A 13,307-nucleotide genomic window follows, 5' to 3' on the forward strand; every position below is an offset into this window, starting at 1 on the left:
TTTCTTCTCTATCTTTTTTTTGTTTATTTAAGACCCCCTCCCCAATTTGGGCAAGTAGTTTATCAATTTTAATCTTTCCAAAGAATCCACCCATGGTTTCGTTGATCTGTTCTATTGTTTTTTAATTTCTATATCCTTTATTTCTGCTGTAATCTTTATTATTTCCTTCCTTCTACTGGTTTGGAGGATTTGTTTGCTCTTTTTCTAGCTCCTTTAGGTGTAAGGCTAGGTTGTTTATTTGATACTTTTCTTCTTTTTTTAAAATTTTATTTAGTCATTAATGAGAGAGAGAGAGAGAGAGAGAGAGAGGCAGAGACACAGGCAGAGGGAAAAGCAAGTTCCATTCAGGGAGCCTGACGTGGGACTCAATCCCAGGTCTCCAGGATCACGCCCTGGGCTGAAGGCGGTGCTAAACTGCTGAGCCAGCTGGGCTGCCTTCTTCTTTATATATATATATATATTAATTCATGAGAGACACAGAGAGAGAGAGGCAGAGACCTAGGCAGAGGGAGAAGCAAGGGGAAACTGATGTGGGACTCGATTCTGGGACTGTGGGATCACACCCTGAGCTGAAGGCAGACGCTCAACCACTGAGCCATCCAGGCATCCGAAGAGACTTTTCTTCTTGAAGTAGGCCTGCATTGCTGTATGCTCTCCTCTTAGAACAGCTTTCGCTACTTCCCAAAGATTTTGTAGTGAGTTTTCATTTGTTTCTGTGTAATCTGTAATTTATATTTTGATTTCTCAGTTGACCAATTTATTGTTTAGTAGCATGTTATTTAACTAGGTATTTGTGTTCCTTCCAGATTTTTTCTTATAATTTCTAGTTTCATAGCATTGTGGTCAAAAGATGCATGGTGTGACTTCGATCTTTTTGAGGAGGCTTGTTTTGTGGCCTGATATATGATCTCTACTGGAGAATGTTCGACGTGCACTTGAAAAGTATGTGTATGCTTGTTGTAGGATGGAATGCTCTGAATGTATCTGTTAGATCCATTTGGTCCAGTGTGTCATTCAAAGTGTCATTCTTTCTTTCTTCATTCATTCTTTCTTTTCTCTTTCTTTCTTTCTTTTTTCTTTTCTTTTCTTTTCTTCTTGATTTTATTTATTTATTCATAAGAAACACAGAGAAAGATGCAGAGACAAGGCAGAGGAAGAAGCAGGCTCCCCATTGGAAGCCTGATGTAAGACCCGATCCTTACAGGGTCCTGGGATCACAACCTGAGCCAAAGGCAGATGCTTATTTTTTTTTAAGATTTTATTATTTACTCATGAGAGACACACAGAGAGAGGCAGAGACACAGGCAGAGGGAGAAGCAGGCTCCATGCAGGGGCCTGACGTGGGACTCGATCCCAGGACCCCAGGATCACGACCTGAGCTGAAGGCAGAAGCTCAACCACTAAGCCACCCAGCTGCCCAAGATGCTTAATCTCTGAGCCACCCAAGTGTCCCTAAAGCCAATGTTTTCTTGATTTTCTATTTGGATTGTCTGTCCATTGATGTAAGTGGGGTGTTAAAGTCCCCTACCATTATTGTATTATCAGTTACTTCCTTTACATTTGTTATTAACTGCTTTAGATGTTAGGGTATTCCCATGTTAGATGCATAAATATTTACAATTTATGCTTTAGATGTTAGGGTGTTCCCATGTTAAATGCATAAATATTTACAAAGATATTTACAATATCTTCTTGTTGAATTGTCACCTTTTTGATTACATAGGGCCTTTCTTTGTCTCTTGTTATACTGTATTATTTTTATTTTTTATAGTGTTTGTTTTATCTATTTTGTCCAGGATAAGTATGCTACCCTAACTTGCTTTTGCCTTGCATTTGCATGACAAATGTTTCTCCATTTCCTCACTTTTAGTCTGCAGGTATCTTTCTATCTGAGAGGAGTCTCTTGTAAGCAGCATGTAGATGGGTCTTGTTTTTTTGTTTTTTGTTTTTATCCATTCTGTCACCCTATGTCTTTTGATTGGAGCCTTTAGCCCATTTACATTCCAGGTAATTAGTAATAGGTATGTATTTAGTGCCATTTTGTTACTTATTTTGGGGTGCTTTTTATAGTTTTTTTTCTGATCCTTCTCTTGCTCTCTTTTCTCATGATTAGTTGGATTTCTGTAATATACTTGGATTCTTTTCTCTTTATTTTTTGCAAACGTATTAGTGGTTTTTGACTTGTGGTTACCATTAGGTTTATATATAACATCTTCTGCATATAGCAGTCTGTATTAAGCCAATGATTGTTTAATTTGAAACCATCTTTACTCCCTCCACTCCCATTTTAGGGATATGGTGTCATAATTTACATCCTTTTATTTTGCAAATCCTTTGACTGATTTTTACAGATATACTAATTTCTACTGCTTTTGTGTTTCCTACTGTTCATACTCTCACTTATGGTCTCTCCTTTCCACTCAAGGATTCCTTTTTTTCTTCAGGGCTGGTTTATTGGTCATGAACCTTTTTAGTTTTTGTTTGCCTGGAAATTCTTTATCTTTCCTTCTATTCTGAATGACAACCTTGCAGTATAGAATATTCTTGGCTGCAGATTTTACCCATTTAGCACTTTGAATATATCATGCCACTGTCTTCTTGCTTGCAGTTTCTGCTGAAAAATTAGCTGGTAGCCTTATGAAAAATTACATTTTTCTTCTATGTAATTGTCTTTTTTTTCTCTTGCTGCTTTTAAATTATTTCTTTATCATGACTTTTTGCCATTTTAATTAATATGTGTCTTGGTTTGGATTACCTTGAGTTTTGGGAGGATATCACTGTGCCTCCTGCATGTCAATATCTGTTTCCTTCCCCACATTAGGGAAGATATTAGCTATTATTTCTTCAAATAAATTTTCTACTCCCCGCCCCCTTCTCTCTCTTCTACTGGGATCCCTATAATGTGAATGTCATTATGCTTCATGGAGCCACTGAGTTCCCTAAGTCTATTCTTGTTTTGCATAATTCTTTCTCTCTCACCTGCTCAGCTTGGTTAATTTCCATTACTCTGTCTTCCAGGTCATTAATTTGTTTTTCTGCTTCCTCTAGCTTGCTATTTATTCTATCAAGTGTATTTTTACTTTGGATTATTGTGGTCTTCCTCTCCAATTGGGTTTTTTCCCCTCCATGTTCAGGATCTTCTAATGTCTTCTAGTATTTTCTCAAGTCCAGGGAGTACCTTTATGATCATTACTTTAAATTCCCTTCTGGTCATATTATTTATCTCTGTTTTGCTTAGGTCTCTTACTGTGATTTTTGTCCTGTTCTTTCTTTTGGGACATATTCTTCTGTCTCCTCTCTGTTTTTCTGTTAGGAAGGTCAGCTGCATCTCTTGCTCTTAAAAGTAGTAGGCAGAGGTATGCAATTTATTTATTTATTTATTTATTTATTTATTTATTTATTTATTTATTTATTTATTTTTGAGGTATGCACTTTTAAGATGATGGTGTGGGTCCTCTTCCACGGGGGACCTGCAGCCCCAAAGACCGGGGCTCGCTGGGGCTGCTCCATGACTCATGAAGGCAGTGGTGTACTGCTTCAAGCTGTGTACCCCAGGCCTCTTCCACAGGGGATGCACAGCTGCTGTGGAGAAACTGAGGCTGCTCTGCACAGTACACAAGGGCAGAGGGGACAGTTTTAGCAAGGTGCACAAGTCCTCTCTGGGAGGTTGAGAGACACAGTGTTGGCAAAGTTTGTACCTGTGTTCTGGGGGAGGGGATCTGCAGCACTGGGATTAAGATGGGCCCTGCTGGAGGGGGTGGAGTGTGGTGTATGCAAGTTGGGTAGTAAAATCAGGTGCTATGCTGGTTCCCACATTTGTTTATGCTGGTGAGTGGGAGAGGGAAATGGTGCCTGCCAGTTCTCTGTTCCTGGAAAAGTCCCTCAGTGAACTCTGAGATTAGTAACTCACTCTCCCTCTTTATGCCCCCTACTTTTTTTCCTCTACACTTTTTAAATTACTGCTTCTGTGTTCTATCTCTGCAGACTGTTTGTCATGCTATCTCTCTAAGGGCAGAGACTCAGCTTCTTGTCACCCTCTGGGCTCTTCTAAAGCCACGCCCACTGATTTTTTTTTTTTTTAAGTTCCAGTCTTTATGTTCCACAGGCTAGCACTCAGAAAATTCAGCTGCTCTCATTTTCAAAACCAAATGTTATGGAGCTATAGCTCACTCTTGAAGGCTCCCCAGTGTGATGATCTGCTTCTTACCCCACCCCAAAACCATGTCTTCCTCCCTCTGGTGGCCAGACCTGTGGGGTTTAGCACCCCCACTACATCTCTGCACTTTCTACTCTCCTCGATGTGGACTCTTCACTACATTTAGTTGTGGGGTTTCTTCTCCCAGTCTTTGTTGTTGTTGTTTTAATTAATTACTTAATTAATTTTAGTAATCTCTATCTCCAACATGGGGCTTAAACTCACAACCCTGAGATCAAAAGTTGCTTGCTCTTCCAACTGAGCCAACCAGGCACCACTCTTCTGCCATTCTTTGGGTTGTTTTCTGGGTCGTTTGCATTGATGTGATGGTTGTTTAGTTATATCTGTGAGATGAGATCAATCTAGGGTCCTCCTACTCTGCCATCTTTGCCAGGAGTCTCCTGTTGAGCCTTGATTTAAGGTCCAGCATATAATCAACTCTTGTAAATATCCCATCTGTGTTTGAAAAGAATGTTCTCCAATTTTTTACCTAATGTTACATATATGCTTATTAGTGTAAGCTTATTAAATTTACTGTTAAAATTATAAATAAAATAGCCTTTTTATTTTATATTAGGTCAATCTAATAACTACTGAGAGAAAAACCTTGTTAAAAAATTTCCCTCATCAATGGTGGATATTTTTTCCATTTCTCCTTGAAGTTCTGTCAAATTGGTGTTTATTGTTTTGAAGATATGTTGGCAGGTACCTTCCAGTGTAAAAATATTATGTCTTTCTGGTGAGTTGAACCTTTCGTCATGATATACTGACCCTTCTCATCTCTAATGAATGCTTACTGCCTTCAAGTCTACTTAGCAACTCTTACTGTAGTCATGCTGGCTTACTTGGTTATGTCCCACAGTTCTCTAATTACTCATGGCTGGACATAGAGTTGCATCTCCAGTGAGGGTTTGTCTGGATTTCTGAAGGCTGCCTTGAGGCACATTAATCTAAGACCACATTGAATTACATTCAGCCCTTGAAGTTTTCTTGATTACAGAGATGGGATGAATGCAGACAGACCATTTGTGGGACTGGCAGTAATTACCAATTTTAGTGGGAGAGATATTTTGCCCTTCTCTATCTATTGTCAAGATGAAGACCAATTTCTTTGTTGTTCTTTTTAATAGGTTGGGTTTGTTTCTACCTAATACTCATGCATAGGGTATAGCCTTTAGTGGAGTCTCCTCTGAGATGGGCTGCTTTGGCTAGTTCCTCCACTTCAGCCCACATCTCCTGCATACAACGCAGCCATCGGAAAAATCTCCAAGTGCTCAGGGCAAAGGCTGGCTTCTGCTCTTACCTCTTAAAGTTTCCAGTTTCAATTTGTGCTGCCTTTGGAAATTTTTCACTTCCTTGCTAGCACTATGATTCATCTAAAAAAATATTTTTGTTATTTTGTCCAGCCTAGAGCTATTTTTATTGGGAGGACCACTCTGGTGCTCTTGTAAATTAAAAAGCGGATATCTCCATAGATTCTTTCTTATACATATACTATAATCACATTTTATTTGGTTGTGGTTTCTGTCCAGTATAGTCAAAGGCTTCAGAAATCCAGATGGAAGATGGTTCAGCATTAATCTCATGTATGCTACTCTTCTTCCAACTGAAATAATGAGTAGCTGTCAACCAAAAGTCTGACTTGGAATTCTCTTTTTCATTTTACACTGTGTATTCTAAAACCAGGATGTTGGGGTGAGGAGCCATTTTTGATATTTTTAAAAATAATAACTTTTGGGGCACCTGGATGGCTCAGTCAGTTAAGCATCTGATTCTTGATTTTGGCTCAAGTCCTGATCTCAGCCCTGTGTTGGCTCCACACTGGGCATGGGGCCTTCCTAAAACCCTCTCTCTCCCCCTCTCTTCCTCCCCTCCTTGCTCTCTCTCTCTTTCTCAAAAAATAATAGTAATAACATTTGAGAATAATTCAGTGCTCCAAAAAATAAAAATATCTTGCTTCTTAAACTGTGAATTCACAAGACTAAACTTCCTTTTCATACTTTATAGTTAGTTTTCTGTCTTCAAATGTACCTTCATAAATACTGAATTAAGTTTGCTCTGCAACTTTAGGGAAGTCAATTCACTTTTCTGTGCTTTAGTGTCCTCTTATGTCCAGTGGGTACCTGGGCTTGTAGGTAGGATTAAATAAATAGTTCACCGAAAGCCCTGGCATATAATAATCATGCCTAAATCCTCTTTAATTTCAGAATCTTATTTTATTCCAATGCTTTTCTCAGGTATGTGCCCATTGAAGATCTGCTGGGAATTTACAAGAAACTCTATGGCCGAGAAGTCATCACCAAAAGTGCAATTGTTGACTGTTCATACCTTCAATTCTTGGAAATGTAGGTGTGACCCAGAGGAGAATTTTTGCTGATTTTCATGTGAATTTCCTTAGCGCACTTTTTGATATTTCAGTTTCCTGAGTTGGAGTTTGGATTTCTGGATTTTTGCTTATTTGAAAGCAGTTGCATGAGAGTAGATAGATGTTGATGGAGCTTCTTTATTTGCTTCACTTCTTTGTACAAATCAAACTCAACAGGCAAAAATTTTGTTCATGTTGCAGGTATGGTGAGATGTTAGCTATTTCCAAGGTAAGGGTTTTATTCTTCAAAATTTTAAAGGATTATAAAGATACCAGAAAGAGCACCTATTGATAAGGTTTCTTTTTCTGTGCCATAGCTTTATCCCACTTTCTCCAGAAAGTCCCCATTTTTGGTGGAACAATTCCAAGAATATTTCCTGGGGGGACTGGATGACATGGCGTTTTGGTCCACTAACATCTACCGTCTGATGAGCTTCATGTTGGAGAATGGGACCAGGTGAGATACTGCCGTCCCTCCTCGACCAGCCACTTCTGCCTCTTCCCTCCCTTCCCTGGTGCTGCTCTCACATTTCCAACTGAGCAAATGCAAAGGTCTCAAGAAGTGCTAGCCTGTCCTAACTAAGGAGGAGAAGAATGGAAATGGTCATGTCAGAACCCAGATGCACTCCCATCTGGTGACATGTGCTGCTGTCTCCTGTTTTAGGGACAGAGAGGAGGGGGATCTTGAACTGTGGCTGTGTCTCTTCTTCAGGGAGGACTGGTGCTGTGAACAGGCTCTAGCAGCCTGGCTCAGTGAGCCTCCTCTCCCCCTGCTGCCATCTCAGGTTCAAAGGGTTTCAAAGAGCACTTCACTGACCCAAGTAAAATCAGAAATGGATGGATTTGTAAATCACAGTCTTCTGGTGGAGTCTAACATTCAGCCCATATAGAATGGTGTCTGGGTTCCAGCTCCTTTTCTGCTCCTGCCCTGCATGTCCAGGATGAGTGTTAGCCAGAGACATGAACCAGGGCATGTAGACCAGGGTAGACTGCAGTACCCTACTTCCAGCTGCAATAGACCTGTAGGCTCACAGTCTCCCTGCTGTAGGAGAGAGCTAAGGATCCTCTCAGATCCAGCTTACAACCAGTCCACTGTGTGTGCAGCCCTCCCAGGCTGCCAAACCAAGTGGGGTGGGGTGGGGGTCTGGAGAGGGAGCAGTGGAGGGAGCACCCCATGCAGGAAAGGGCAGGGTGTGAAGCTCAAGCAGCAGCCATGCAGTGGGAAAGATGGTTCTAGAGCTGAGTCTGCACCAGGCAGTTAGTTGTTCCAGGCTGAGGAGCGTTGGGCAGATGTTCTAAATTGGAGGGGCCTGAATACTTGTAACTTTAGGATATTCTATGCTGGATGATGTTCTTTTGCCCTTAAAAGCATTTGCTAGTATTCAAAGAATGTTGACCATAATTATACATTGTGATTTGAAACAAAATTCCCTTGCATGATAAATTTGACATTAGGCTGTAAATATTAAACCTGTTTTAAACAGTTGGTAAACAGTAACATAAATAATCCGATATAACTACTATTTTTTAAAATAATGAAACAAGCCTCCTATGAACGCTCCAGGCTCTCCTTCTGTGGCTGTGTGTTTTTAGATGCACACAATGATAGAGGATGGGCTTTGGAATTTGCAAGACCTTCCTCTCACTGCTGAGTTATCCCAAGCAAGTAGCTAAACCTCCCTAAGCTTTGTTTTCTCATCTGTGAAATGGGGTGAATAATAATTCTCTCTTTATCATGGGGATGTTGGGAGGAGCATGTGAGGTCACTCTGTAAATGATTTAGCATGTAGGAAGCACTTAATACATGTTGGCTACTAGTATTATATTTTTTATTGGAAGGAAGTTAAGTTTATATTGGTCATGTGAGTGTGAATGACCTGCCTTTATTTGTTTTATAAAATCCATGTGTAATGGTCCTTAAGTGGAGAACAGCTGTGGTGTTTGTTTGGTTACGTTGTCCAAACAGCTCAGACGGCTAGACTTTATTCTTCCATTAGGAGAACTATTTGAGAAGAAATAGATTTGTCTCTTGATATTCTAACTTGTCAAGGCAGAAAAGTACATAGATTGATGGCACTTTACACACATAGACAAAGGGAGATTCATCAGAATTTATGGAGCTTTTGGCAGCCCGGGTGGCTCAGCGGCTTAGCGCTGCCTTCGGCCCAGGGTGTGATCCTGGAGACCCAGGACTGAGTCCCACATCAGGTTCCCTTCAGGGAGCCTGCTTCTCCCTCGCCTGTCTCTGCCCCTCTCTCTCTTTCTGTCTCTCATGAATAAATAAATAAAATCTTTAAAAAAAAAATTCATGGAGCTTTATGGGAAATTTAGAGAAGGCTCCCAGGAAAGAGGATACAAATTCATGAGTGAAGGAAACATGTACACATTTCCATATTATAAGCATTTTTTTAGCTGAGAATTATCTTCCAAAGCACATTTGTTGCTTGAAGCTTTGAGTGTATCTTTTTAAAGAAACAGTGAGAAAATGGTGGTTACATTCCCAGCCAGAGCTCTACGTAATTAAAAAACTATTGATAACTGTAGTGCCTCTGTTGGAAGGCTGCTGTCTGGATCCTGGTTGTGGCATTTGAGGAATTCCCATCCGAATCCTGGTGGGACCTTGAGGAGGAATCTTTTCCTAAGCTTAAAGCTGGCCCTCAGAAAGATTTTGCTAGAAGTTTGCCTTCAGCTTCTCCCCACCTTGCTTTCTGACTCCTGGCCTTAGGGAAGGCTCCCTACTGACCCCGTCAGATCTTCCTCCAGAGCAGACTCTTCTAATGTCATACTCTGCGCCCCGCACTGAGCGCTTCCTTTCAGAGTCCAGGGAAAATTCACTTCTTCCATTCTCTCGGTGGCCTTGTCTGTTTACAGATCTTTGTTTTTAAAGAAATGAGATTGAGAAAGTAAGACCTATTGGAGCAGAAATGGGCATCATTGGCAGAGAGGGGGTGCAGTTGGGAATCTGTTTTTTTCCATCTTGAACTCCTGGACAGTTCGTGTTAGTGTGGGGTTGCTCAGCAGGTGGAGTGGGGCCGGGGGGCGGGTTGTGAGTCGGGGTGACTGGAGCGTGGGGCTGTGTTACCGTAGTGCTGCCTGCACTCAACTCACCTGCCCTGTCAAGTAGGACCATGTTTTCTTCCGAGTTGTGTCAGGTTCCTTGATGAACACCCTGCACCCCTCTGCAGGAGGCAGTGTGAAGTGCACCAACTATTGTCAGTAACATTCATGCTTGAAAAGGAGGTGGGTACATGCCTGATTCCTTTGACTATTTCCCCAGTGACTGCAACCTGCCCGAGAACCCTCTGTTCATTGCATGTGGCGGCCAAAAAACAAGCACCCAGGGGTAAGTGGATTCCAAAAATATTCATAGAGATGATCTTGGGGTGCCTGGGGGCTCAGTCAGTGAAGCTTCTGACTTGTGGTTTTGGCTCAGGTCATGATCTTGGGGTCCTGAGGTCGAGTCTCGTGTTGGGCCCTATACTCAGTGTGGTCTGCCTCTCTCTCCGCCTTCTGCTCCTCCAGCACCCTCCCCATAAATTAATAAAATATTAAAAAAAAAATCTTGCCCAGAGAGATGCTCAGTAGACACTGAAGGCATGAGATGTATAGACGGAGGTTCAAATTCCAGTTCTGCCATTTACAGCCATGTGATTTTCAATCACTTAATGTTTTTTTTTTTTTTTGAGGTATAGCTTCCTCCTTTGACAAAATAGAAAAATCACATGTGCATATTCCCAAAATCATGGTCTGGGGGGTGTGCAAGAATGGAGGTAAAGTTAAGTTTAATGCAACTAGGTCATATCAGTTAAGTTGTTCAATAAACAATAAAAATGGCAGTTAATAATATTCTTACTTTCCTTATTATCACTCATAACCTTTTCCCAGATTTCACCCTGAAAAAGTCATTTATGGATGAGACAGGGTGAGATTTCCAGGGAGTTTCTGAGGAAGAAGGCCAGTGGTCCTGATTTGTATTCTGAGAGGTGGTATGTATTCCCAACCACATGCACTTAAAAGCTGTGTTAATATTATAAACACTAATAAAGCAATATTTCCTCATCCCTAGCTGCCAGGAGTGGGTTTGGGTGCTAAGGCCTCACTATGCGTGGGACAGAGAGTGTTTCTGCTCTCCTGGGGCGTGCATTTGGCAGGCGCATGGACCCAGAACCGAACCCATAACTACTCTCAAGTGTTAGGAGGGAAAGGGATGCACCCCAGAGCGTCCCAATCCTGTCATATGAGGGCTCTTGGTGAAGAAGTAGTGTTTCAGCTGAGATAGTTTGTGTGAGCAAGGGTTAGATACTCAAACAGGGCAGAGCAGTGAAGGGTCCTAAGGTAATAAAGAGGGAGCGTGGAGCGTGGAGGAACAGGAAGATTCAGGTAAGCCCCTGCAGTCTGATTTATTTAAATTGTCTTTTTGTTTTGCTTTGCTTTCTTTCAACTTGTTTAAAATCACATGGCTGTAAATGGCAGATGGAATTTGAACATCTGTTTCTCTATAAATCCCAAATCTTTCTCTTTCTTTCTTCCTTTCCCTCTGTTTCTTTTTCTCTTTCTTTCTCTTTTTCTCTCCTTCTTCCCTTCCCTCCCTCCCTCCCTCTTTTCTTTTCTTTTCTTTTCTTTTTTCTTTCTATGCCTTTAGATGGGGCGTGCAGTGTCTAGATTGTCAGAGTCCCTATACTGACGGCAGTTTACATGGGCCCCTTTGTTCATTCCTTTTCTGTAGGGTTCCATTTCCATCACTTCTGAAGCCTGTGTGGCTCCTCTAGGCATCAGGCTTGTAGTCTCTTTGGAATGCAAGAATTTGAAAATATACTTCATTGTATGATTCATTCTCGCATGTCTTTGAAGATAAATCCGTGTGCCCACACACAGTTTCCCAAATAGCTACAGACTGTTTCTTGACCACGTGTGTGAAATACTAAAACACCTTTGATACTTTTTAGTAATCTGGAAGAAATTCACACCTTTTATGCTATAGGACTTTGAGGCTCTGGGAAGTATTTTTGATAAGGACAGGCTTGGCTTTTAAGCCTTGGAAACATGTTCACTAAAATTCTGTGGAATGTCTGATGAAGGTTTTTCTCCTTCAGCTTCCAGATATTAGAACTTTATGGTCTCCAACCTGTGATCAACTTGGTATATTCTTCAACGCCATTATTCAGGGGCCTGTCGTTCACTCATTTTGTTTGTTCTCCCTTTCTCACAGCTCTAGAGTACAGAAAAATGATTTCCATAGGAACTTGACTGCATACCTAACTAAAGATGTTGGGAAAAATATAAAATATACCCAAAGAGGTGTGTCCTTTAGTGTGGATTCCTGGACCTCGGTAAGAAATTTTGCTTGGGTTGGGGAAGAGGAACCTGCTGCCCCCGCGATGTTGTCCTGTGGACTCACTGGTGTTTAATCCCTCGCTGAGAGTCGCCTGCCCATGTGCCAGGCTACAAATATCTTTGGCCTCCAAATCTGTTTTTTTTCCAGAGATGTTCTGGGGTGTGGGTCTGGATCTCTGTGGCCTTTGGCAAGTCCAGTGAAGCCTGAGGTGGCCCTGGCACCCAGGCCAGTCCTGCTTCATCCTTGGGAAAACTGTGTCAGCGGTACTGTAGGCTCACTGCACAGGAGCCCCTGGCAGGGGTTCACTGTGTATGAAATGCATCCGGGAGATCACCTTTTAAGTGTCAGACACTTGACTAGGGAGTATAAGATGACAGGGAAAGAGACTCTCATCTTTAGAAAATTTGTCTAACTGGGGTGATCAATAAATAATCATACGTAAGTAGAATGCAACAAGAAACATGTGGGTGGGGAATACTTTTTAAGATGAAACTTATATCTCCACTGTGAATCAGATAAGGCTTCATGGCAAAGGTGGTCTTTGGGTTTGGTCTTGACTAGCAGATAGTATTTCAACAGTGAGAATATATTTCTTGGGAATGTTTGGGGATATTTGGAGATAAGAGTTTGCCTGGAAAACAAGACAAGGGATACAAGGTGTGAGGAGAGGATTGGGAAGGGAAGCAGGTGTTGGATTGTGAAGGGCTCTTAACATCCAGAAGTGGGTTCATAAAGACATTGTGTAACTGGTGCCTGTGGGGGCTGGGCCTGGGCCTGGGCCTGGGCAGGCCTGCGTTGTGGGTGTGCAACCTGTGCTATCACCCAGAGCGGGGCCATGGATGCCCTGAGAAGGGCCCCACACTTGGATTAGTGCTCTGCTCTCACTGCCTTACAATGCTTAATAACTTAGGGGTGCCTGGGTGCCTCAGTCCATTGAGCCTCTGAGTCTTGGTTTGGGCTCAGGTCATGGTCTGGTTTTGTGGGATCAAGCCCCGATTTGGGCTCCCTGCTCAGTGAGTCTGCTTCAGACCCTTTCTCCCTCTGTTTTCGAACGTGCTTTCTCTCAAATGAATAAAATCTTAAAAAAAATTCGTAATAACTTTTGAACCAGGGGCTCTGTGATTTCACTTTGCGTGGGCTCTGTGCATTATGTCATGGGACCCTCTATCACAGACTTACCATTTTGTCCTATAGTTTCTTGGACCTGTTTCCTTTACAAAAGGGTGAGTCCTGGAGGGGAGGGGCTTTCTATTCCCACAACTCGTCCTGGTGCCTGGCACCCCTCTCGGAGCTGATTAGGTGCTCCCTGGATGAACAAACAAGGTGGAGCTGGGCATTTGGATGAGCGTCCATGGGCAGCCTGCCTGCCAGAGGGGTGAGAGGGGAAAAGGCACAGCCCCTTCCTGCAGGGC

General features: G+C 42.1%; 1 protein-coding gene across 3 annotated transcripts in view; it reads left to right on the plus strand.

Annotated features, from left to right (window-relative positions):
- GPLD1 (glycosylphosphatidylinositol specific phospholipase D1) overlaps positions 1–13,307 on the plus strand; it is a 62,189-nt gene that overhangs the window by 28,880 nt on the left and 20,002 nt on the right. For 2 of the 3 annotated variants that reach the window (XM_055323065.1, XM_055323066.1), the window contains 5 exons: positions 6,433–6,540; positions 6,762–6,789; positions 6,878–7,017; positions 9,838–9,903; positions 11,770–11,890. In XM_055323065.1, the coding sequence (XP_055179040.1) occupies positions 6,433–6,540; positions 6,762–6,789; positions 6,878–7,017; positions 9,838–9,903; positions 11,770–11,890 (463 nt within the window). Of the gene's footprint in view, positions 1–4,772; positions 4,935–6,432; positions 6,541–6,761; positions 6,790–6,877; positions 7,018–9,837; positions 9,904–11,769; positions 11,891–13,307 lie in introns of all 3 variants that reach the window. The other variant, XM_055323067.1, reaches the window with a different exon arrangement.

The sequence above is a fragment of the Nyctereutes procyonoides genome, unplaced genomic scaffold, assembly GCF_905146905.1.
Source record: "Nyctereutes procyonoides isolate TBG_1078 unplaced genomic scaffold, NYPRO_anot_genome, whole genome shotgun sequence".
In the NCBI taxonomy this organism is placed as follows: domain Eukaryota; kingdom Metazoa; phylum Chordata; class Mammalia; order Carnivora; family Canidae; genus Nyctereutes; species Nyctereutes procyonoides.